The sequence below is a fragment of the Pelobates fuscus genome, chromosome 9 (genome assembly GCF_036172605.1).
Source record: "Pelobates fuscus isolate aPelFus1 chromosome 9, aPelFus1.pri, whole genome shotgun sequence".
In the NCBI taxonomy this organism is placed as follows: domain Eukaryota; kingdom Metazoa; phylum Chordata; class Amphibia; order Anura; family Pelobatidae; genus Pelobates; species Pelobates fuscus.
In genome coordinates this window covers 29,330,029-29,357,458 of record NC_086325.1, presented here as the reverse complement: position 1 = coordinate 29,357,458, position 27,430 = coordinate 29,330,029, and the positions used below count along the sequence as shown (strand labels likewise).

Sequence of the window (27,430 nt, the reverse complement as noted above, 5' to 3'; positions counted from 1 at the left end):
TGCCTTGTATCTGGCAGCGGAGCTTGCTAGCACACTGAGCCAGACGCCATTTCTAACAGCTCCTGCACAAATTCTGACAATCTCACACATATCCCTGATCCTGACACCCATCCAACTCTCTAAACAGCCGCATTGCGACCGGCGATAGATGCCTTTTTTCCAAGCACAAAAGCTTCCTAAAAGAAAACGCAGATCCAGGGCCTACTTCACTCCCTCAATCCTGGGCCTCGAGCAATTCCTCCGTGGACACCCGACAGCAGGAGCAGACCCTCCTCCCTCCCCTTCCGCATCTGACCTCCCAGCGTGTATGCTGACTATGGGACGCCGCTTCCAAAAAACCCCGGCGGAGTGGAGAGACATCAGGTCAATGCTACAGAGACCCGTGCAGCCCAAAGTGGGACCAGCACCGGCGGAAGAACGGTAGACAGCGGGCCACGCTCCAATCCCAGAGGAGACCAGAGACCCCTCCAGCCACGCTGGTACCGCAGCAGCACTCACTTGAGGCCCCAGATGACTTGGCTCCCACTAACAGGAGAGACCTTGGGCTTCTCCTAGTAGAAATCCACAAGTTCCTTGCAGCTGACTTAGCCCTCTGTAACGGACCGTTTCGCTCACCAGAGGTTAAAAACCGTTTAGGCGATATTCCCCTTCCAGATAGACAAGCAGCTACTGCAAGCACCAATCTCCCGAACTGCAAACTACACGAATCTTCCAACTCCCGAACTGCACACACTTGAATTCCCCAATCTCCTGAACTGGAAACACACGAACACTGGAATAGCTGAACAGGAAAAGCATACAATCTACTTACACTCCTGGCAATCAGCATACAATCCAATTCCCGAAAATACGAAACGACACTTCGGTTTGAGGGTCAAGCAGAATCTGACTGTCCTGGCACATACAGTCTCTTTTATTTCCAATCCACAACCACAGTACAGCCCACAGGGTATTACAGAACGACCAATCAATCTGTACAATACACACAGACACTCCCACACAAAATCCTCCCCTCTGCCTGTGATATGATTACTGAACACAATGGGTAATCTCATTATCACAGGCAGAGGAATACAGTTTTTACACAATATTTATAACTTCTAAAATATACATGTCACAAACATAAAACATACATTTTCATAAGCAGCATACTCCAAATACAAACATATGTCAAAATCATCTAAATTGGTCCATTGGTTCAAAAGATAGATCAAAGTCCTTTGTGACCAAATGAAGCATGGCTTTTCTGCCCAAAACCAGTTCCACAGAGTCTTCTATCCTGGAGATAATTAAGAAGTAATCCAATTATCTCCAAGGACAGAGGCAAAACTCCATTAGCCACATGGCAGACAAAGGACAATAAAAGACATAAAAATACAATAAAATACACAAGGTTACATTTATTACATAAAATACAGACATTCTACCTATCCCCAGATAGCTTAGATCTGAGCGCACATTATTACCGGATGGCGCTCAGATCACATACATACAGTTCAATCGCCATGGAGCCAAAGTCTTTCATACAGTCTTTCAGTATATGGCTGGGCTCCATGGCATAGCTATCTGGGGTAGCATGGCTTTAACAGTCCGCAGAAAGGCCTTTCTCGAGGGAAAAAGAACAGGGGCCATAGTCTAAAGGCTACCTTTCTGCAGGGAAACCAGCCTTTCTGCAGGGAAAAAGAACAGGGGCCATAGTCTAAAGGCAAGAGGCGGGCAAGCAGCCCCATCCAAGGACACGTGGCGAGGTCGGTTTCGCCACACCCTCCTTAAAACAGAGGTGCTGGCCATCACTGATTGGGTGCAAGCCACAGAAAATGACATGGTGGACGTCCAAACCCACCTGACTGCGCTAGATGACACAGTGCACCAGCTCCAGCACCAACAAAAAGTTATGGCACTCAAAATAGCAACCATGGAAGACCAACAGCGACGTACACACATCAAAATCAGGGGTGTACCAGCCGCAATAATGGCTGACCATACTAGCCACCATACTCCCCCACGCCGTGGTGAAGAGAATAGCCATTGATGGAATATACCGCCTCCCGACATACACAGGCCTGCGGTATGTGACTTAGTATTACACTGTGTCATTGTCCAAGATAAGCAACACATCGTGACTGCACTAAAAAGCAAAACACCCCTCTCCTTTGAGGATTCATCCCTCAGCTTCTATCAAGACCTGTCGAGAGCTACACTGCTCTGGCGCAAGTCCTACCTCACAGCTATGCAAAGCAGGAATAGCATACCAATGGGGAGCAGGCGGCTTGCTGGAAGCAACTCACGCAGGGACTATACAAACCCTAACCTCTATGGAGGAAGCCCCTACCTTCCTGGGAACTCTTGGACTGTCGAAATTAGATATGGCAACGCCAGCACGTAACTCCAGAGAGAACTGGGACCCCACTACCGCTACTCCTCTCGCTCCAAGAACAGGAGGAACACAGCCTCCACTGCCATGATTCTGGGTGAAAAACAGACTCCACCAAGCTCAATTTCTGTTGGTTACAAAGTTCTTTTGTGTTTACATGTTGTTATATATAACCTCTACTCAGACCACCACAACCACACACTATGTCATGATCGCCACCGTGACATCCCGACTGCCAGACGTGGTCACCCCAGAAGCGGCCAACAGGGGATTTGAACCGTGGTTCTTCTGGACTTTATCCTGATATGTTACCTCTGAGCCATTTCAGGACTTTGGATAACTCCTGTTTATTCTTGAATTGCCTGCAGCACTAGGGGGCTGGACTTCACCAGGCTCAGACCTGTCAGTAACTCTCCAGCTGAATCTGATACCTAATTAACAAGGTATAAGACACTGCCCCTCCCTAAGGGCAGTGTCAGTTCATTGACTCTGGTTTGAGTATTGCTGTTCTGTGTTCCAGTGTTCTCCTGACCTTGGATTGTTATTTCGTTGTACCCTGACTTCTGGCATCCTCTGACCTCGGCTCTCTACTCGTTTATCCTGAATTCTGGCATCCTCTGACCACTGGCTTACCCACGACAATTCTCCTGCTCTAGTCCTTGTCTGTACTTCGACCTGGTTATCCTGAACAGCCCCCGTGCACAGACTCACAGGCCAGGTGAGTTCTTCCCTGACCACCTTGGCCTGTGTTTAATTGCAAGGGTGAGCATATCTCTGCACACTGGACTCCCACCAAGGTAAGCCGTGACACACTACTAGATAAACCTAACTTTTGAAGTCACAACCTGCCAAGTGCACAATACTCTCATCTTAAGCATCCCATTGGCTCACGCTGCTCTACGCATGCGCTAAGCCACACTCTAAACGCTACACGCGCCTCTGAAGGAGCAGAACGATAGCGCATTATAGTCTGTAACTCTGCAGTCAGCACACACCACACAACCTGTTTGCCTAGCATTGTTCCTCTTAACAGTACCAGCCTGTCAACCAAAAGTACCTATTCATAATCACACAGCCTTACCAGCCACACATGGCCAAAGCCAGACTAAAGGCATCTACCCATCACCATAACATCTCTGTTTAGCTTGTCCTACCCATACATGAAGATGTGATTTTCTTTCAATTTGACAATTTTTATTTTTGAGAAGACAAAAAAATAAAAAATAGGGTACAGAAAGGAAAAGAGGGGGTGGGGGTAAAGTCATAATAAACCAAGTCATAATTTGGTTTATACATTTGTTTCCACTTGTGCAATTTTATTACAGTGGGGTACAGAACGAAAGAGTGGGGGACATGGGAGCTATAAAGGAGGGGAACCCTCCTGCTTAGTTACAAAAGTGTGCAGAATATCTTGCATTATACATAATGTTACAATAGTTATACAATCAATGAAACGTTTCAGGGATGTTTGTTTTGTTCCCACCTCTCCAGATGTACGAGGGGGGCGCCTGGGGACTCTTGGCTCATTGACAAGGAGGTGATATCTCAATTAGGGTCCTTATTGTGATGGACAAGGTGCAAATGAATCGGAGCAGGGGGATGGTGTGGGGGAGGTGGGAAAGGGGAGCTAGGATCTTTCCGGCTTTGCCTTTAGTTTTACCATATAGTGAGTGGTTAGTGAGGGTGGTCATGGGTAGCAGGAGGGTGTGGTGGGCCCAACGTCAGGGGCATTTGTTCTAAGGTTCTGATCGTTGTTGATTAGTGTTCCCTTAGTGGGGACTCCTTGTGCTACATTGTCAATGGGTAGACTTCTTTCTGAATTAGGGTGTGCTCAGTTTTTGCTTCTCCCATAGTGCCCAAGCTGCGGACCAAAAGTTGGCTTGCGTTTGGATTCTGATGGCCATTATCTCATAGTGTTTGTTGGTGCCCACGGCTGTAATACATTGCGCTACTGTGGGGTGAGAGGTTTGTTTCCATTGCCTGTTAATTACCATTAAGGCTGCTATGAGGATGCACAATGGAAGGATATATTTCTAGCCCACAAACCAATGACACTCTGCATATCCCACATCAAGCTCTCTAGAAAAATTATTTACAGATAGCACCTAGTTCCCACACGCCTCAAACAGAGCTTCCCTAATGCCTCCGACACCGGCTGGAGGTGTCAAGAAAACAAGGGCATCATGACTCACACCTGGTGGCACTGCCCTAAACTAAGCAAGTACTGGAAAGAGGTAGCAACTATGGCACAAGACTGTACAAAAGTAGCTATACCCTTCCTACCCGAAACCTTTCTACTTCTACTGCTACCAAAACAGATCCAAAATAGTCAAAGATACTTACAATTTTTAGAGTGCTACATGAAAGTTTATTAGTTTAAGTGTATGACAGTGTCTGGAAAGTTTGAGCACAATTCAAGGGAGTGCATTAGATACATAAAACAGGGTTATTCACCAAAGTGAGAATACAAAGTCAATTTCAAATTTAAGATCAAAGTAGCCAAACCGGAAAAATTATCTAAGTCAGCTATGGTTTCAGTTTGGCTAGAAACATAGTATGTGATGGTAGATAAGAACCATTTGGCCCATCTAGTGTGCCCAATTTTCTAAATACTTTAATTATTCCCTGGCCTTATCTTATAGTTAGGATAGCCTTATGCCTATCCCACGCATGCTTAAACTCCTTTACTGTGTTAACCTCTACCACTTCAGCTGGAAGGCTATTCCATGCATCCACTACCCTCTCAGTAAAGTAATACTTCCTGATTTTTATTTTTAAACCTTTGTCCCTCTAATTTAAGACTATGTCCTCTTGTTGTGGTGGTTTTTCTTCTTTTAACAGAGGGCTACTCTGGCCTTAAATTTGAAATTAACTTTGAATTCCTTTTGAATTCTCACTTTAGTGAATAGCCCTCTAGGGGTAGGCAACCTTCAGCACCCCAGATGTTGTGGACTACATCCCCCATAATGCTCTAACAGAGTTATGGCTTCGGCTATTTTGGTGTAAAATTTTAAGTTGGCTTTGAATTCATGTCAATTCTCACTTTAGTAAATAATTCTGACAGTGTTAACTACCAATCAATGTGATATATTTATTTGTGTTTTAATAACATTCTTTTTTTTATGCTATAAGAATTGGTGAAATAAGACTTCCAGCGCATTGATATATACATATATAATTGTGAATGGTTTTAGTGTTTTATAATAAAGGACCACAATAGGCACCCAGACCACTTCAGCTCAATGAAGTGGTCTGGGTGCCAGGTCCCCCTAGTTTTAACCCTAGCAATCTGAAACTGCTATCTTTACACTGTAGGGTTAATCCAGCCACTACAGGCCACTTCCGTGATTCTCAGTGACTAAATCACACTTATTTGACGAATGTCCTCACGGAGTCCAGCATCAGATAAGATCCCCATAGGAAAGCATTGAGTAATGCTTTCCTATGGGTGGTTTGAATGTGCGTGCCTCTGGCTGCGCATGTGCATTCGGCTCCACTCAGGAGCTGACGTCGGCAGGGGGAGGAGAGGTCACCAGTGCCGAGGGAGCCCGGCGCTGGATTAAGGTAAGGGGTTTTAACCCCTTCAGCGCCGAGGGAAGGGGGCACTCTTTTTCATGGCACTATAGGATCCCTTTAAATATATATATATATTTTTAAATCATTGACCAAAATTAGAATTTCACTTTGAGTGTCCCAATTCATATTTTTAGTTAATAGCCGTGTGTGTTTTTTTTTTTCTGTAGTGGCATTACCTTTGAACTATATTGTGAAGAAGAACGGTTTCTTCAATAAGAACTCTGATCTGTAGCTCAGGATAGACAGGGGGGTTGTATTCAGTATGAATTGCTGTATGGATGAGATTGTGTGTACTACTACTCTCTCCGCTTCACGACCCCAGTCCCAGCTTCTCAAAGCTAAAACATATTTAAAAAAAAAAAAAGAGGGCTATAAAATGAAGACATGTATGGGATAGGGTGAATTCAAAGTGAGTTTTAAATTTAAAGTCAAAATAGCCAAACGGGAAAAACATTCTTCAAGTCAGTTCAGCTAGTTTAAATTTCAAGTTTCCTTTAAATCCCTGAAAATTCTCACCTGAGTGAGTAATCCATGAGACAATAGGTGTTTAGTTTGGAAGTTTGTGGAAGTTCTTTTGTTCTTTTCTTCCAAGTTCACATTCTGTTGCCGCCATGCTGGAAAGAGCGCCTTGAAGGCGACAGCGTGGCCCCTACTGACGTAATAACTGCCATACAATATTTGGAGTCATGAATGTGGTGACCCAGTCTTAGCAGTGACAGTTCATCGGGAGAAACCTAGCCCAATCTACAGAGAATGGGTTATAAAGACTGCACAAAGAACCTTTTTTTTTTTTTTTTTTTTTTTTTTTTTTTTTTTTCGTATGTAAAGTACAATTAAGTAAAGTACAATAACATAACATTGCGCGTCTCACAAGTATAATAGAACGAAAGATACATCGAATTGACATCGCACAGTTCACATATACATAGGTTGAGCAAAGAGGTGATGAGCATATGAAACGTTCATAATACAGAGCGAGTAAACAACTTTACAATCAATGTACAAGCAGCATTAGTTTGAGCATATATTGATGTGTATTCGAAAATTATTATTAAACAGAGAAAAATTGGAAAAATCTGGATAATTCTTAGCATTTAATGTAAAGTAGGTAGTTATTGTAGTATGAGCCTAGAGTGAATTATTAGCAAAGTGGAGTAAGGATGTTGTATTGGGGTTAAGAACAAGTTAAACTGAGACGATCGTTAGGAATTGTAAGAGTGTGAGTGGAGCTAGAGGTTCCTTGGTGATGTTGATGGTGGCGGCGTTGCCAGCGGTCGATTGGCGGCCTTTTTCTTTTTTTTTTTACCATTATTTACTGATTTGTTATTAATAAATTCACAGCAATTTCTGCAAAGCTAAAACGACTTTTCTCTACATACTGCGCCTCAATTTCTTTTAGAAACTCACACACCTGCATAGGAAAAATAGATGTTTTTCTTATCTACAAATTTAGAACGTTGGAGATTTAAGAGCAGCTTTGACATGAAATCGATGGAACCTGGTCCATGATGGTTCACTCAGCCAAGGTCTCAATTCCAAAGTGGTTCCTAAGGACTCCGGCCTGGAAGCGTGGCCAGGTTGTTACGGTGCTGTAGAAGGTGCTCCCAGGGCAGGCAGTGGCGGTCACATTGCGATGTCCTTTCAAGATGTAGGCGGATTTAATGTAGCCTCTGGAGACCCCGCAGCTGATGAGGTTTTTAACTGCATTCTGGGCAGCGGTGTTGGGGTTTCTACCTGAAAAAGTTACCAGAATTTATTGATCAAGCACCAATAAAAGGACACACTGGGTACTAAATAAATCATTTTCTCAAACAGTTTTTGAAATGGCAGATGCTTGTTTTTTTTGCAGACACTTCAATAATCACTTGCAGAATGACACTACATTTCTAGTTTCTCTCTGCAATAACGAACAGACAAACTAGAAAACTTACAAATCCTATGCTGCCTCCAATGGACTATATTCTTTCATGAATTACAAATAGCCAGAAGGTCAGTGGACAAATAATTGCTTTTGTACAGTTTAGTAAAGCAGTGTCTGTGGTTACAATGGTTACTGTAATATCCCATAAACATGTACTTTGTAGCAGGGGTTCAGCCACTTCTCCATACTACATTGAAATGGGCAGGGAGGTAACTGGAATGACCCTTTAAGAGCGATGATGTGTTTGTTTTTCTACCTAATACTATTACTATCTTGATATTAAACACACCTATCGGTGTCAGAAGCTTTGTAGATTATATTTCTCTTTCCATCATCCCCTTGGTGGCCATCCCATGATTGTCACCATGTGCCCAACCTACATACAGCCTACTATCTCCTCCTGACTTACTGGTGTAGGATCCGAATAAGCTGATTCCGATGGAGTTAGAGTTGTAATTTGGGGCATGTGCTCCAACTGATGTCCACCCACGTCCATCATAAACGTTTCCGTCCTCGCCCACCAGGAAGTTGTGATATACAAAAGATGGGTGAATATGTGTCCAGTTGAAAAACTTAATGTCAAATTAATTTATTGCCGTAATTAAGCCTGTGCCATTATGTGGCCTAAATATAAATACAAAGGACTTTCTAGAGAATGATTAAGAATATGTAATATGGATGTATCATGCACATGGAGACCTAAAAGGTGACAGATCTGCTTCAACTTAGCACATCTTCTGTCTTGGCTGTAATATATTATATCTATTCTGCATTTTGTTTTTAAAAAGGTTATACTTTGTGAAAAGTGTTAATGTAGTTCACAGCAGCTGCTGTGTCGGAGTTTTTCCGTTTCAGCCTGGGTGCATACAGAATGTAGACCTGAGTTACAAAGTTCCTATTGCTGATTCCCCTTTTTACTCCTTATGGCTATTTCACTAGATCTTTCCATATATACACCCAACGGAATTCCACAAGAAACAGTCACCACCAAAAAAGAGAACATACATTTCAAATACTCTGAACCAAAGCAGACACCCCCGAAAAAGACAATATGCATTATCACATTATCCGTACCTAAACCCCAAAGAAATACCACTAAAAAAACAATATACATAACCCACACGTATATCTAAAATAAGCACCAACAATTCGCCATCTTACTTGTATCCAACATCACACCAGCCATTAGAATTCATGTGGTAGAGGACGTCATGACGTGCTGACGGCGAGCGTGACGGAAGAGGAGGGGCGGAGGACTCTGAGGAGCATGGCGAGATACACCACGCTGCTATGAATGCCTAAGCTTACCACACGAGACACTAAAGTTTTCCGGGCCGTGCCTGCCTCACAATACACAAACAAGGCTACGCAGGTTTATTACTTGCTACTGGCTTCCGAACTGCAGGTTGACGATATCGCCTGGACACCCACTAACGCCTTAGTCAATTTTCTGGCTAACATCAAGTTACAACTACTTGCAAATTCCAACCCTGCAGGAAATACGACATAGGAAGATGGAACCTCAGATAAGTTTACTACTTCAAAACAAATCCAGATATAATCTATATTAACTACAAAGTTACATATTGATTTACTATTTTTTCTCTAACAACATATGGAAAATTGAAAAGGTTATAAAAGGTTATATACTCATACCAATTGAAGACAGCTAAATACTGCTAAATGACAGCTAATTGATGTACAATTATATTTGATAACTGCATTATCTTTATTGCATAACTGGAAAATTTTACACTTAAATCACCTGCTATTCCGTTCACTAAAAATTGACAACAAGGGCCGGCCAATTATCCAGTGACCGTATTTAAGACCTCAAGAAACGCCTATGTTATCAAAGTAAAAAGGCTATATATATATACTAAATGAAGACTACTAATTGATGCATATTCATATTTTATAACTGCATTATCTCTATTGCCTAAGCGGAAACCTCAGACTTATAATACCTGCCACTCCAATGAAATTGATAATAAGGGCTGGCTAACTAAGTAGTTACTTTAGTAAGGCCTTATGAAAAGCCCAATACAACAAATTAAGAAAGCTATAGGCTCATATTGAATGAAGACAGCCAGCTGATGCATAGTAACATGTTATAACGGCATTGTCCTTTTTGGCTAAGTGGAAAACTTCAGACTTAAAATCTCTGCTATTGTATTGAGGCTGACAATAAGGGCCGGTAAACTAAGTAGTGATTTCTCGATGGCCTCAAGAAAAACCTAATGACAACAAAATTAAAAAGGTCATATATTTAAAGGCCATATACTCACTAATTGCTAATTGATGCATATCTCTATTTTATTGGCATTATTCTTATAGCCTTAGTGGAAAATTAGAGACCTAAAATCCTCGTCATCTTATTTATACTGATAACAAAGGCCGGCTAACTAAGCAGAGATTGCATCTAAGGCCTCAAGCAAAGACCACGTCAACAAGTAAAAGGGTTACATACTTAAACTAAACGAAGACTCCCACTTGCGCCATAATTATATTTTCCAATTATACTATCCGCTTTGCCTAAGTGGAAAATTTGCGACGGTAAATATTACCTAGTTGATTAAAACCGACACAAGGGCCGGTCAACTAAGTAGTGACTTCATCATGGCCTCAAGAAAAACCCAAGACAACAAAACTGCCGGAAAGAAGGATAAAAAAGACTTACATCAAGACAGATCAATGTCTACATACTTTTCCCCACATCAGCAGAAAGACAATGCAAAAAATAACATATACAACCTGGAGGAATCACTGAATAATGTGGGAAACACTACGATTGAAGATTATAAGGATAATAAGGATTTGATTACAGCTTCACAACTACAAGATCGCCTAAGCGCTAACCTGTCTGAAATTAAGAACATATTAAAAATAAGTATTGCTGAAATTAAATTCAAAATTAAACAGGAAATCCACGTACTTATGGCAAGATTCCAAAATTTTGAAGAACAAATAGTCAAAATTGATTCTCATATTCATTCTCTCAGAGATGAAAATAAACAAATGAATCAAAAAATTCAAGAACTGGAGCTGAAAATAAACGACATGGAAGATAGAAGTAGACGCAATAATCTGAGGTTCAGAAACTTTCCAGAAACAGGATCGCAGGAAAATTTAAAACAGATTCTATACCAATATTTTCAAGCCATGAATATACCCACCTGTGAATCTGATAATACTATACAACGATGTCATAGGATGTTCAAGCCCCAAGCAATACAGACAGACATACCTAGAGACATTATCGTTTCTTTTATTTCATCGGAATTTAAGGACAAAGTACTTCGGCTTGCAAGATCAAATCCCACAACTACTGGTCAATTTGGGAAGATCCTGGTTTATCAAGACCTATCATTCGCGACTAGAATGAAAAGAAAATCTTTCTATCCTTCTACACAAACTCTCAGAAAATTGGACATTAGATATAAATGGCTATTCCCAGTAAAAATAGCCCTCACTTTTGAAGGCATTAGGGAGACATTTGATTCGAACATAAAACTTATACAATGGTTAAAACTAAAGAATCTGACAACAGATTAGGAATATATAGTGCCTCGTTGGGGGCTTAGGACGTTCCCTTTTTTTTTTTTTTTTTTTTTTTTTTCTCCTCGACAATTCTTCTTGTTAAATACAACATAGAAATGACACTTGTATACACACTACACAAGTTAGGATAAATCTTATTATTCTCCTCACTGTTGATCGAGGTAGCGACACTTTTAACACTTTGTAACCCCACACTTATACTTAGGGTAATTTTTTCCGATTTATTAATATGTGTAAGACTTGTACACTATTTACACACCCACATCTCTAATTTTATATAGATTTGGCTAACACATGGAATATAAAAAACATATCCAATACTTTAGATAAACACTAAAATATTGTTAAAAAAAAAGGAAAACGGGAAGGAAGGAGAGATAGAGAAATGGGAAAGGATCACTATTACTTCACAATTTTATCCCGATATTGAGGACACTCTCTCGTGGTCTAGTATTACTGTATGATAATATATGCTACGCACATATTCTTACTTTAAAGTTTTCGGATAACGCTGATAACACACACTTATAAATCACAAATTCAACTCTTAGAGGATATATATTATACTACCCTGTAATAATAATCATTTAATTTATTTTTTTTATAAGGTTATTACCTATTTATAATTATTGTATGAATAATTATCTATTTATTTTTTCTTTTTTTTTTTTTTTTTTTTCTCTCAGAATCCTCCCCCCTCTATATGTAGTTTTGCTACATTTACTCCGGAGACCCTATGGTCTCCATAGGATGGGGTAGAAATTTCTACCTAGGGTATGCAATATTTCCGGATGGGGTCAGTATTTCCGGATGGGGTCAGACCTTTATCGGCCTGCCCTTCCCGAAAATTAGGAATGAAAGGATGTGCGTATGTTAATCAGACTGACATGATAGATCACCTAAACACTGAAGAATACTATCTTTGAGAGTATTGAGTTCTAATGTGCAGGGTTTAAACACGAATAATAAGAGGAATAGGCTATATCATTCTTTAATTCAAGATAAAATTCAAATAGCCTTTATTCAAGAGTCTCACTGGCTTAAAAATTCTAGACAAAGTTGGGGAGGAGATTTATACCCAAAAATCATACATGCGTCCATGACAGATAGAAAAAAAAAAAGGGGTGTTGCAATTATTTTTAGGAACGACCTCAAATTGGAAGTTATTCACTGTGAACTGGATAAAGAGGCTAGATATATTATTTTAGTGTGCAATATCGATAACAAGTTATATACGCTGGTGAATTTGTACCTACCTAATGTAGACCCAATGACTACTTTTTCCCATTTAATGATCAAGGTATAAAAAATTTCTAAGGGCATATTGGTTATTGCTGGAGATTTTAATTGTGTATTAAATCCTACTTTGGACAAACAATCCCATGTGCTGATTAATACAGACAAAAAAATACATAAACAAGCAAAAAGATTTAGTAATATATGTAAATTATATAATCTCTGTGACCCATGGCGTATATATAATCCGTATGAGAGAGATTATACTCATTATTCAAATGTACATGGATCATTTTCTAGGATAGACCTATGCTTAACCAATCCAAACTCTTTAAAAACTATCCACACAGTTATGATCAAGCAAAATCCGTGGGCAGATCATAGTTTCATTATTATGGAAATAGGCATCGCTCCCCATCCGGGAATCTCCACGTGGAGACTCAATAATTTACTAATTGAAAACGAGAAGAATAGAAACGACCTAGAGTCTCTAATAACCCATTTTTTCGAGGAGAATTGCCCCCAGGACACCTCTTGCTCGACTAATTGGTGTACACAAAAAGCAGTAACAAGAGGTTACCTGATTAAAATGGGACATATCTTTAGAAAAAATAATGGACAATCTTTGGCAGATTTATATATTGAATTTTACAGGCTCTCCAATTTAAATAAACAAAAATCTTCAGAGGAACTAAGAGCTTCATTAAAACAAATACAAAATTTAATTAACTTTAAAGAAGAACAAAGAATTCAAATTAATATACACAAATTAAAGTGAATTATTATCACATGGGAAACAGAGCCTCTAAAAATCTTACAAAAAGATTACAAATTCACCAAGCTAGAAATAGAGTGGAAAAACTAATAGATGGAAATAGTATCTATACAACTCCAACTCAAATAGGAGAAAAATTTAATCAGTATTATAGACAGTTATATAATCTCAATGATACTCCTCAAAAAACTGAAATTTTAAAATATCTTGGAAACATTCAGATTCCAAAAATTTCTCCTGCAGAATTAGTGTCCCTTAATTTACCATTTACACATACAGAAGTTCAACAACATATTGAAAAACTATCTTGGAATAAAACCCCTGGCCCTGATGGCTTTACAAATGCCTTTTACAAATATATGATGCCATTATTGATTACTCCCTTAACTGATTTGTTTAATGAGATCATTGAAAAAAAAATCAGCACCCAAAGAACTACTCCAATCCAATATAATTCCTATTTTAAAGCCTAAAAAAGATCCTAATGATCCAAAAAATTACAGACCCATTGCCTTAATAAATGTTGACATGAAGATCTACTCTGCAATCATAGCGACCAGAATAAAAACGGTTATAGATAAACTGATTCATCGAGACCAAATTGGGTTTGTGCCAGGTCGTATGTCCTCCAATAATACTAGAAGAATAATAGACATACTGGATATCGCTAATAGATCCAATATTCCCCTCCTGACCCTGTCTCTAGACGCTGAGAAAGCATTTGACAGGGTCGGGTGGGGATACCTTAGGGAGACACTGATTGCGTTCGGTTTCCAGGGCAGAATTTGTGATGCAATTATGGCACTGTATTCCAACCCCTCAGCTAGGACAGTGGGCCCCAACATTTTAGCTGGGTGGTTCCCACTTCGAAATGGTACCAGACAGGGATGCCCACTATCCCCACTTTTATATATTTTAACTCTGGAACCTTTGGCTATCGCTATTAGGAACAATTATAATATTAAAGGATTCCCCATTGCGCACACCGAATTAAAAATATCGCTATATGCGGATGACGCATTGATATCATTGACCTCACCAGAATCATCTTTGCCTTTTTTAATGCAAGAAATAGAATCTTATAGTTCGATTTCCAATTTCAAGCTTAATATTTCGAAATCCACCGCCCTGTATACCAATTTATCACAGAATGTGGTTAAGAGAATATCGGATCTATATAATTTCATCTGGTCCAATAAGGAAATAGAATATCTAGGGATCACTATATCAACAGATATTGAGGATATAATGGAGATTAATATTCTTAGAATGATCAAAGAAATGAATTACAAATTACAAAAGTGGAAAAATTTGGAGACTACTTGGATTGGAAGAATTAATATTATAAATTCATATATATTGCCAAAGTGGTCTTACTTATTCTCCATGGTACCTATGAAAACTCCAAGGTCGTGGTTAAATATGATTCAATCATATTTTTCCAAGTTCATATGGAAAAACAAAAAAATGAGAATTAGTTCTAAAATCCTGTCTAAGAGAATAACGAATGGGGGCTTAAATTTTCCTAATATTATTACCACTTACTATGCAAATATGATAAGACATATATTCTGTCTTCAAGATCCACAATTTTTTGACGAACCCTGGCATATTTTAGAGTCTCAGGTTGTGATGCCTAATAAATTGGAACTCTTGATATGGAAGGAACTACTGGGTAAATCCCAATTTTTTACACAGATTGAATCATGTATACTCAGCCAATCGTTAAACACCTGGCAAGAAATTAAAAAATTGTTGGGATATGTAAACAAGATACCAAAGACTTGTTCTATAGCGGTAATTGAGCAGAATGTAATTGACTTATCCTTGAATATTTGGTTTGAACACGGTATAGATACTGTTTCTGATATTATGAGCGATAATAGATTGATATCATTTCAACACATCGTAGATTCCTATAAATTACCATCTAGAGAAATCTTCACCTATTTAAGGATTAAACATTACTTACATTCCTCTATTATTGAGAAAAAATCTATAATTTCTAATCAATTGGAAAGCATATTTTGTAATAGATCTAAGAAAAGAGTTACATCAATGGCGAATGTCCTGTTAAAAGAAACGGGTCAGACACCTCTAAAAATCATAGATTACTGGGAAAAAGAATTAGACATATCAATATCAGAAAAACAATGGTGTACATCTATCTCTTACTTAACAAAATATATACATGGTATAAATTTGGTAGAATGCCATTTTAAGTTAATATATAAATGGTACTACACTCCATCTAGACTATCAAAGATGTACCCACATTTACAGAATATTTGTTGGAGGTGTGGGTCGTCTGCTGGGACATATATACATACCTGGTGGGAATGTCCGATTGTAAAGAGATTATGGTCATGGACCTTCGATGTTTTTTATGAGCTGTCACATAAAAGATTAGATCAAAATCCAGCTGTAGCGATACTACATTATAACTGGAATTTGGATACACAAGAAATTAAATGTATAGCATCTCATTGTTTTGTGGCTGCCAAAATTATAATTGCTAGAAACTGGAAATCATCTATTCCTTTCCAAAAAATACATCTTATTAATCAAATCAAATACCAACTCACTATGGAAAATAATCTTACTAATAATAATTCGAGCTCAACTCTTAAAAAAGGTATTTACAAACTGTAGCTAAACAAAGTTATATCAATCTATTAATGAAAATGGGTAGCCCCCTCTCACTTGTAAACTATAAAAGCATTGTAATGATCTAACGGTGAGGAAAAAAATGGGCAATCCCCTTATGTTTATATAATCCAATTTTAATCTATGCTTGGAAATGGGTAACCTCCACTATTTGTTAATTATAACAGTAATGTAATGAACCAAAGGTGGTGAAAAAACGGGTAATTTTACTACACTTGCTTACCCTATTGTTAAGAGGAAAGGGAACCTCGGGTCTGACCTACTATTATCTACCACTCCCATGTATAATATAATATCATTGATATAGTCTCAGACGACCATTGGTTGTCCCTTTCCAAGATGTCTTATTTGATAAGACTATAATATTTAATTTATCTAAAGGAACAACCAGAGATAGTTATGCATATCAATTTATATCAATGCAAAACAATACAAGACTCAACGGTGTTCATCCTAAACAAAAAGGCCTTCCCGTTTATTAAACCCCGGCCCATATTGTAGGAACAATATGCACAATCACTATGTGCTCTTTTTTCTTTACTCCTGATTGACGAAGACTAGCTGGGAATGATCTATCTGTCAGTCTGAAAGTATGAATGAACGTGTGAAAGTTGTATTTATCTTTTTTAGTAAGTCAGTCAAAATATGTTTTATGATGTAATCTCTTATGATATTCTCTATATCAGGACAAAACATCTGTGATATGAATATGATGTAAACTCAAACTTAAATCTACAAATGTTATTGAAACGTTCAATGAATATCATTTAATATACTGGATGACTGTATAAAATAAAATTTTTGAAATAAAGATGATTAAAACAAAAAAAAAAAAAAGAATTCATGTGGTAGTTCTGGACGCTTTTGGCCTGTGTGATTCATGCAGACTGGGAGGTACATGCTGTGCCGTCGGTGTGGTGGAAAACCACTTAGGTGACGGGTGTTGCCATTGCGGTTCTGCAAGTGGCCGCACGTCCACCCCACTGAGACTTAGTGAGAATGGTGGGCCATTGACCTGAAAGGGAGAGAAATTCACCTGCATATATTTAGTTTAACCCTCTGCTGCTGAAGGTGTAACTCCGATAGCATCATTGAGCATCAAAGAATTCTGGGCTGGCTAATGTCAATTCTGGGCAACTTTCATTGTATAGAATGTCAATCATTGGCTGAGAGCAGTCAGCTGATACTCTCAGCTAATAAATGGTAAAAGCCGTGGCGATCAGCTGATACTCTCAGCTAATAAATGGTAAAAGCCGTGGCTTCCAACTTATGCGGGGACCTAGGTAAAGGGGCAAACAGTTGCTAAACAGTTTGCCCTACTACCGAGGAACTGGACCATAGTACTCCTGGGCGAGAGTACTCCTGGTTTGAAAGAAATTGATGCAGGTGCATCAAAATCAGTGAGCCATTCCACAGACACGAGGACCTGATCGGCTTATTTTTGGTAACCGCTACTGACAATTGACGCAAACTTCTGAGAAGGGATGCAGAGGAGTCAGAAACAGACAGTGGCCTTACACTAACTCTGCATGCCCCGTACCTAATCCTAAATACACTACGAATGATGCTTTGATAACTGTGTGTTGCTATAAATGCATTGCAAAAAAAACTACCCTACACATTTCACAGCCCCCGTTGCACCTGCACCATTTAAATGTATACAGAACGTACCATAGGTAACTGCACACAGGGCAGAAAGAAGCAGCAACAAACACAGCATGATTGATTGATTGATGGAAAGCTCAAGGACACACACTAAATACCTAGAATAAAGAGAGAGAAGACAAAAACACAGAGGTCATAGTATGATAGGCTTTGGTTTATCACTGTGGTAGTTGTGCAAGTGGACTAAGGATCCTACAGCCTATTTATCCCCCCTGTCCTCCCATAGGTGGTGTGATGGAACACCTGAGGTAAAGACTATTATATAAACAAACAGAGGGACAATTGTATTATTGGATAATTGAGGCCTAGTATAATACATTCTGTCTTTATTATCAGGGTCTCCGGACATAATGTGGGTTTTAATGCTCAGTCCTATAGCATGGGTTTGGGGGTTCACACACTTAATTGTGGAGGGGTGGGCAGGGGGCAGAACATTCTATTCTCTGCACTCACACCTGGTGTTGTAGTGTCCACCTACTGCATGGTTATTTTCCACCCGTCTCTGTGTCCCTGAAACTCTGATAAGCTGCTACAAATATAGGATTATTTTGGTGCTTGTTGTAAATGTCAACTTTAACCCCTTAGGGACACGTGACATGTGTAACATGTCATGATTCCCTTTTATTCCAGAAGTTTGGTCCTTAAGGGGTTAAAATAGTTACAGCAATGTTTCATCTTGGGTATAGTTTAATGCCATTGAAATATAAATGCACAAGTATTAAAACACCTACTTTTACAGTTATTGTAACAGGAGGTGTGCGTTAGCTTATTCACAACTGTTTCCTGACTAATGAAGAAAAATACATATTTATATTGTTTTTTTTCCCTCTCTGTTGTTTGGGGTGTTTGTGGAGGACAGCCATACAAGACTGTTCATCTGTTTATTAACAATCATCATGATTAGCGTATTCGAATAGCAAAAAAACAATAAAAATGAAGCCTTTTGTTTCTAATATGTTTTTCCTTCTCTCCCTGCAGCTCTCTCAGACTGCTTTGTATAAATGCAGGGGGTCTTCTAGCAGGGGAACACAGCTTTTACTTTATTTGGTATGAGGCATCTCTGTGTATTCATTACTAAACATCTATGGTCTGATCTTTCTCCTTTCATCTATACGAGAAACCACAGCAAAAACAGCTTAACAGCGCTATATATCTACACATCTGCAGTGGTTATGGTAGAATACTGCAGACTGTGAATGCTGTCACCTTAGCCAACGTATATATAGTAAACTGCTTGTATCCTGGTTTCTATAGGGACTGTTACACTACAATCTGGCAAAAGGTTCATAAACTTGGAGCCAGTTGCCAACAGGATCCTTAAAGGGACACTATAGTCACCAGAACAACTACAGCTTATTGAATTTGTTCTGGTGAGTAGAATCATTACCTTCAGGCTTTTTGCTGTAAACACTGTCTTTTCAGACTGTGGCCACTCCCTCAGATGGCTGCTAGAGCTGCTCCCATTATCAGTCTTGCCTAGTGCGCATCACAACATATCAGTATCTCCACTCTCTGCATGCAGACACTGAACTTTCCTCATAGAAATGCATTGATTCAATTAATCTCTATGAGGAGATACTGACTGGCATGGGCTGTGTTTGACTTGTGTTGGCTCTGCCCCTAATCTACCTCCTTGACAGTCTCAGCAAATCCTATGGGGAAGCATTGTGATTGGCTCAGACCACCACTTCTGATGATGTCAGAGATCAGAGGAAGTTCACAGGCAGAGGCAGCCGCTTCAGATTTGAATAAGAGTAAGATTTTACTATATTTAGAGAGGCAAAGGGGGCCGGGGGGGTGGGGGGGGGGTAGATGGTGGTTTTAACACTATAGGGTCAGGAATACATGTTTGTGTTCCTGACCCTATTATGTTCCTTTAAATTCCTGTAACACTACAAGTGCACTCCTTTTTGGCTATTTGAAACCTTGCGATGTTTTACTCTTATGATGTCCCAGCATGTTCGAACCTTACCTAGTTATTCTTCTCAGTTTACGGTAATTGATGTAAAATTTTCAGCATCAAAGGACAATCAGCATGAAAAACACAAAACAATTTTAATCTATTTTTTACTTATTTCGGTGGTGGCGGGGCCATGACAGTGCCTTTTAATATGGGCCTGGAAGAATGACTCTGTCTATATTTACCTGTGGAGTCTTCATTGAATAAGAATTCACAGATAAACCCTGGATGGATCGATTCATTCAGTCCCAGATTAAAGAGGCAATGTCACAGCCCCACCGCCTCCAAAATAAGTAAATTCTTCATGAAATACTTACAGGTAGAACTCTCTTTCCCCTGAACCCCGCGGCCAATGAACACCCAGCAGCAAAGTCACCATTGGGAACTTTTGCAAATTATGCAAAGACCACAGGCAGTGACAGACACTCTAATTTGTTCGTACCACCTGAAACATATTTGTTTATATCAGATCAAGGAGTTAGGCAAATTAAATGATTGGATGGTTATATCATGTCTATTATTATTATTAGTACTGCCATTTATATAGCGCCAACAGATTCCGTAGCGCTTTACAATATTATGAGAGGGGGGATGTAACTATAAATAGGACAATTACAAGAAAACTTACAGGAACGATAGGTTGAAGAGGACCCTGCTCAAACGAGCTTACAGTCTATAGGATTATGAAGGAGTTGAATGTTCAAAACATTTAAACGAGATATTAATGACTATCAATAATATTATATGTTTTATATTTAAGCATCTACTTTAACAACTTTTTTTTTTACATCCCAAAACTAGACACAACGCACACATTTATTTACAGAAATCTGTTCAGTTTAAGATAATCTGTGCAGAATATTTAAAAATCCTTCGATAAATCCTTACATTGAAATTGACTGGGGACCAACAATGGGACAAGTGGTATTATTTTATTTAACATAGCACCTGTGGAATCTGCAGCACTGTACAAGATAATTACCATATATACTCGAGTATAAGCCGAGTTTTTCAGCACATTTTTTGTGCTGAAAAACCCCAACTCGGCTTATACTCGAGTCACTGTCTGTATTATGGCAATTTACATTGCCATAATACAGACTGGGGGCTGTGTGCGGTTACTTACCTCTCCTGCAGCTCCTGTCAGCTCTCTCCTCCTCCGCGGCGGTCCGTTCAACACCTCTGTCAGCTCCCAGTGTAAGTCTCGCGAGAGCCGCGGGGTCATAGTGCGGCTCTCGCGAGACTTACAGTGTGAGCTGACAGAGGTGCTGCACGGACCGGCGCGGAGGAGGAGGGAGCTGACAGGAGCTACAGGAGAGGTAAGTGCTCTCTGCCAGCCCCCCTTCCCCTCCCGCCACTGAACTGCCAATGCCACTGGACCACCAGGGAAGGAGAGCCCCCTCCCTGCCATGTATCAAGCAGGGATGGGGGACGAAAAAAATAATAATTAATAATAATAATAAAAAATAAATAATATAACAAAAAAAAAATTAAAGGACCACTCTAGTGCCAGGAAAGCATACTCGTTTTCCTGGCACTAGAGTGCCCTGAGGGTGCCCCCACCCTCAGGGACCCCCTCCCGCCCGGCTCTGAAAAGGGGAAAGGGGTTAAATCTTACCTTTTTCCAGCGCTGGGCGGAGAGATCTCCTCCTGCTCTCCTCCTCTTCTCCTCCCCGTCGGCTGAATGCGCACGCGCGGCAAGAGCTGCGCGCGCATTCAGCCGGTCACATAGGAAAGCATTCATAATGCTTTCCTATGGACGCTGGCGTGCTCTCACTGTGAAAATCACAGTGAGAAGCACGCAGGCGCCTCTAGCGGCTGTCAATGAGACAGCCACTAGAGGACATAGGGGGAAGGCTTAACCCATTCATAAACATAGCAGTTTCTCTGAAACTGCTATGTTTATGAAAAAATGGGTTAACCCTAGAAGGACCTGGCACCCAGACCACCTCATTAAGCTGAAGTGGTCTGGGTGCCTAGAGTGGTCCTTTAAATAATAAAAAAAATATTAAAAATGCCCACCCCCCACCAAGGCTCTGCATCACACACTCTGCATCACACACTCTGCATCACACACTCTGCATCACACACTCTGCATCACACACTCTGCATCACACACTCTGCATCACACACTCTGCATCACACACTCTGCATCACACACTCTGCATCACACACTCTGCATCACACACTCTGCATCACACACTCTGCATCACACACTCTGCATCACACACTCTGCATCACACACTCTGCATCACACACTCTGCATCACACACACTCTGCATCACACACACTCTGCATCACACACACTCTGCATCACACACACTCTGCATCACACACACTCTGCATCACACACACTCTGCATCACACACACTCTGCATCACACACACTCTGCATCACACACACTCTGCATCACACACACTCTGCATTCATACACACACTGCATTCATACACACACTGCATTCATACACACACTGCATTCATACACACACTGCACTCATATACACACACACACACACTGCACTCATATACACACACACACACACTGCACTCATATACACACACACACACACTGCACTCATATACACACACACACACACTGCACTCATATACACACACTGCACTCATATACACACACTGCACTCATATACACACACTGCACTCATATACACACACACACACACACTGCACTCATATACACACACACACACACTGCACTCATATACACACACACACACACACACACTGCACTCATATACACTAATTTTATTTAGAAATTTACCAGTAGCTGCTGCATTTCCCACCCTAGTCTTATACTCGAGTCATAAAGTTTTCCCAGTTTTTTGGGGGTAAAATTAGGGGCCTCGGCTTATATTCGGGTCGGCTTATACTAGAGTATATACGGTACATCTTTTGCACTCGTGCAATGTTTTGCTCAATACACCCACTTCTTGGCTTTTTGCACACAGTTCTGTGTCCCTGAATCTATGATAAGATGCAACAAAAATAGAGAGAGATGGTTTATTTAGGTGTAACTGATAAACTGGTCAGCCTTAAGTTAAAGAGACAGTATTTCATATTAAGTTCAGTTTGCTTAAAAAAAAACAAGAAAAAAAACCACGTTTTCAAATTTAGATGTGAACGAACTGAAATAAGGTTTTTTAACGTGTATTTTTCCAGAAAGCCTGCATTTAAGAGCAGGATTACCATTAGCTTTGAATGTGTCTTATTGAATGATTATCCATAGATTTTTTTTAAGCTTTCTGAAAAAAACAAGCATGTTAAAAAAGGATAACTTAGTTTTTAATTTTCTCCTAAATGCAAGGTTTCTTGCAGCAGAATGTATACCGAAAAAAAATCCCTTCATTTTTACATATAAAATATACAATTTTTTTTATTAAAATACATTTCAGCCATTTCTCTTCATTCCTCACTGAGCCTCGAAGAGTTGACTGTGCTATGAATTAATGTAAAAAAAAAAACACTCACGGGCTACAAAAAAGCCCACCGCAATACATCTGTCTTTTGTTTTTTACCACTGTCTAGATATGTGTATGTAATGGCAGATTTCATATAATGTCTGTTAAACATCTGTTTGTTTGTAACCCTAGTATACTCTGCACCTCTAAATATAGTGTGTGTGAACCCCTAAATCCATGCTGTTGAATCTTGGCCAACGGTATATAAGGTGATGCTGATAATGAAGATACATTTTATTATGCCAGGACTCAAATATCCAAAACGCTCCCCCTCCCTCTGTTATATTACATAATAGTCTCTACATCAGGTGTTCTATAACACCACCCACATACCCAGCAGCAGACGCCCCCATGGGAGGACAGGGGGTATAAATGGGTCCCAGGACAGGTAGTATAACACACACAGATAAACTACTGCAAGAAGGTGAGTTCTCCTCCTCAGAGCTGTATAGAAAGAGAACCTGATTTACTACAGCTTGAATTCCAGCCTCTCACTGTGTGTTGTTGTCCCCTTTCTTTTTCTTGTAGGTATTAATCTTGTGTCCTCAAGCTCTTCATCCACAATGCTTCGTTTTCTCCTTCTCTTAGCTGCCCTGTGCGCAGTCACCTATGGTAAGTCAAATCAGTCAACATACATTTTATAAGGGTGTCTAATTAAGAGAATCCCCAAATGTCATAAATACCTGGTGTGCGATTAAAGATGATTTTTTTTCTTTTATAATTAAATTTGTGTTCTGCATACACAAGACAAAACATATCTTCAAAGGTTGCAGATGGGCAACAAAAGTCAGTGTTCCGAGGTTTAAGTTTTATTCACATTGAAGAACGCCTGATTTTTCAGGAAAATTAAAAATCCTAATTATTTTACTCCTATTGCATTTTTAGTTAGTCCTGCTTAATTTGGCTGTACCCCCCATCCATCACCACCACCACCACATCACATGTCCAGCAGGGGAGAGAGTACCCTTTATAATGGGATAAAGATAATAAGTGAGTTTTAATTGTGGTGAAACATAGAAACATAGAATGTGACGGCAGATAAGAACCATTCGGCCCATCTAGTCTGCCCAGTTTTCTAAATACTTTCATTAGTCCCTGGCCTTATCTTATAGTTAGGATAGCCTTATGCCTATCCCACGCATGCTTAAACTCCTTTACTGTGTTAACCTCTACCACTTCAGCTGGAAGGCTATTCCATGCATCCACTACCCTCTCAGTAAAGTAATACTTCCTGATTTTATTTTCAAACCTTTGTCCCTCTAATTTAAGACTATGTCCTCTTGGTAGTTTTTTCTTCTTTTAAATATAGTCTCCTCCTTTACTGTGTTGACTCCCTTTATGTATTTAATTTTTTCTATCATATCCCCCCTGTCTCGTCTTTCCACCAAGCTATACATGTTAAGATCCTTTAACCTTTCCTGGTAAGTTTTATCCTGCAATCCATGAACCAGTTTAGTAGCCCTTCTCTGAACTCTCTCTAAGGTATCAATATCCTTCTGAAGATACGGTCTCCAGTACTGTGTACAGTACTCAAAGTGAGGTCTCACCAGTGTTCTGTACAATGGCATGAGCACTTCCCTCTTTCTACTGCTAATACCTCTCCCTATACAACCAAGCATTCTGCTAGCATTTCCTGCTGCTCTATTACATTGTCTGAAGATATGCTCGAATAAAAATAAGCTCGAGAAAATTTTGAGTTGGGTGGTGGGATAACTGATAAAGAAGGTAAGGGGCATAAATATATATTTGCATGTGTATCTCTCTGTCTTGTCTCACCACTGAATGTTTACGTAGAAAGATCTTTTTAAAACCATAACACAATATAGCTCACTATTAAAACGAGAACTGGAGCACTGAAGTATTCCAACATTCAAGGTTTAACAAAATCCTTTGTTACACCATTGTGACAGCAGAATGGAAACTCTGACAGTTGTAAAGTGTAACATTCTCTCTTTCAGGTCAATGTCCCACCATCCTCACTAAGTCACAGTGGGGCGGACGTGCAGCAACTTGCAGAACCGCAATGACTACACCTGTCACCTATGTGGTCGTCCACCACACCGAGGGGACAGCCTGTACCTCCCAGTCTGCCTGCATCACACAGGCCAAAAACATCCAGAACTACCACATGAATTCCAATGGCTGGTGTGATATTGGATACAAGTAAGATGGCGGAATGGTTGGGTGTTTGTCCATTTTATGGAGGTGGGTGGAGAAATATGACTTGTTTTAGGTCTGAAAGATTTTGTATCAAATGCTATCTAGTGATACTTAAAAAGGCAATAACCCAAGAAACGGTGTAAAACCAGGACAGCCAACTTGCAGCATCACAGGCAGGTATAGGCAACCCTTCAAACTTCAGATGCTGGGACCTAGATTTTATTTTCCTCTCCTTGTCTTCCCATATACTGATTAATTTATTATTTTCCAACTGGAAACATATTGACCCATCTTTATACAACAGCTTCCTGGTGGGCGAGGACGGAAACGCTTATGAAGGTCGTGGGTGGACATCAGTTGGAGCACATGCCCCAAATTACAACTCCAACTCCATCGGAATCAGCGTGTTTGGATCCTTCACCAGTAAGTCAGGAGAAAAAAGTGGGAATAGAGGGGGGCACAGGGTGACCGTCACAGTGAAGCAGCTGGAGTGTTAGTAATAGACTGATGTGACAGAACACTAATAACACTTACAAAGTTTGTCTGTTCTTTTACAAAGATTCTAAAGCTTTTGGGTATGTTAAATCATGGTGAGAATGAAGAGGTACATTTTATTCGTAAGGGGTCATGGACTTCGATAGCTAACACCACCTGTGCAGTTTACCTGGGCTTTTACAAAACTGTTGACTTTTTAAGTATATTAAATCATGGTTTTAGAAAGCGGAATAAACACATTCCATTAGTTGAGAAGTCCTTAATTTGAGGTGAGTGAGCATCGGGAATATATTCAATTAATAGGCATGTCACCCACAATGCTGCCATATACAGTGGTGTATTTTGGATTTGTGCTGCCCTAGGCACGACTAAATTCGGGCACCCCCAAAATCTAAATTTGCCCCCCACCCAATTTGTTTCAAGGCCATTTTTTTAACTGACAGACACTCACTGACAGATACACAGTCATTGGGACACACTGTTTAACCAACACACACTTTCACTGACAGACACACACTGACACACACACACTCACTGACAGGCACACACTCTCAGATACACATAAAATGACATACACACACTGACACACACTCACAGACACACCCATTTTTACTCACAGACACACACTGACAGCTACACTTACTCCCTCACAGTAAGGTGGACAGCCCCAGAACACAAGGCAAACAAGGCATTTGTCTGGGAGCTTGGGGTGGCATTTTTTGGCGCCCCCCCCCCCCCCCCCCCCCGAAAGTGCCGCCCTAGGCAAATGCCTTGTTTGCCTTGTGGTAAATACATCCCTGGCCATATAGCTGTTTTGATTTATCATGAAGAAGCTCCTGGTTGACTGAAACAAACCACCACTGTTCTCACATAGCTTCTCCATCTTTATTTAATTATTTCAGGTAAAAACCCCAACACCGCTGCCCAGAATGCAGTTAAAAACCTCATCAGCTGCGGGGTCTCCAGAGGCTACATTAAATCTGCCTACATCCTGAAGGGACATCGCAATGTGACCGCCACCGACTGCCCTGGGAACACCTTCTACAACACAGTAAAAACCTGGCCACGCTTCCAGGCGTAAGCTCTAACGAACCATTTAGAACATGAAATTCTTCAGACACAGAATCATCACCTTCACCCCCCAAACTAACTCTTAAAACTTTCTTGTTGTAGATTTTAAAAAAAATAAATACTTCTCAGCTGCCTGTTAATGTAGTTGTATGTGGTGTTATTTAAAAAAAAAAAAAGTTGCTAATAAAGAGACACTACAGGCATCAAAACAACTTCAGCTTAATGTAGCAGTTTTGGTGTATAGGTCATGCCACTGCAGTCTCACTGCACAGTTCCCTGCCATTTAGGAGTTAACCCCTTAAGGACACATGACATGTGTGACATGTCACGATTTCCTTTTATTCCAGAAGTTTGGTCCTTAAGGGGTTAAAGAACTTTCTATCCATGCAGCCCTAGCCACAACTGCCTTGGCTGTGACTGACACAGCCTGCATGAAGAAGAAGAAAAAAAGTTACATTTTTATTCACATGTTAACTTGCTGTATACGTTTTTC

General features: G+C 40.0%; 1 protein-coding gene and 1 pseudogene across 1 annotated transcript; one reads left to right on the top strand and one right to left on the bottom strand.

Annotated features, from left to right (window-relative positions):
- Nucleotides 1-7,237: 7,237 nt before the first annotated feature.
- Nucleotides 7,238-17,879, bottom strand: LOC134573545 (peptidoglycan-recognition protein SC2-like; annotated as a pseudogene).
- Nucleotides 17,880-23,711: 5,832 nt separating this feature from the next.
- LOC134573544 (peptidoglycan-recognition protein SC2-like) lies at nucleotides 23,712-26,955 on the top strand. Its single transcript, XM_063433324.1, has 4 exons — nucleotides 23,712-23,823; nucleotides 25,170-25,374; nucleotides 25,676-25,794; nucleotides 26,769-26,955. The coding sequence occupies exons 1-4, from the start codon at nucleotides 23,775-23,777 to the stop codon at nucleotides 26,945-26,947; spliced, it is 552 nt and encodes a 183-aa protein (XP_063289394.1). The 5' UTR covers nucleotides 23,712-23,774; the 3' UTR covers nucleotides 26,948-26,955.
- The last annotated feature ends 475 nt before the right edge of the window (nucleotides 26,956-27,430 follow it).

Bases quoted from the DNA above. Each gene is read 5' to 3' on its own strand.
- LOC134573544 (XM_063433324.1), top strand. From the start codon at position 23,775: ATGCTTCGTTTTCTCCTTCTCTTAGCTGCCCTGTGCGCAGTCACCTAT. The intron at 23,824-25,169 runs GTAAGTCAAATC...TCTCTCTTTCAG, and splicing joins CCTGTGCGCAGTCACCTATG to GTCAATGTCCCACCATCCTC. The intron at 25,795-26,768 runs GTAAGTCAGGAG...TAATTATTTCAG, and splicing joins CGTGTTTGGATCCTTCACCA to GTAAAAACCCCAACACCGCT.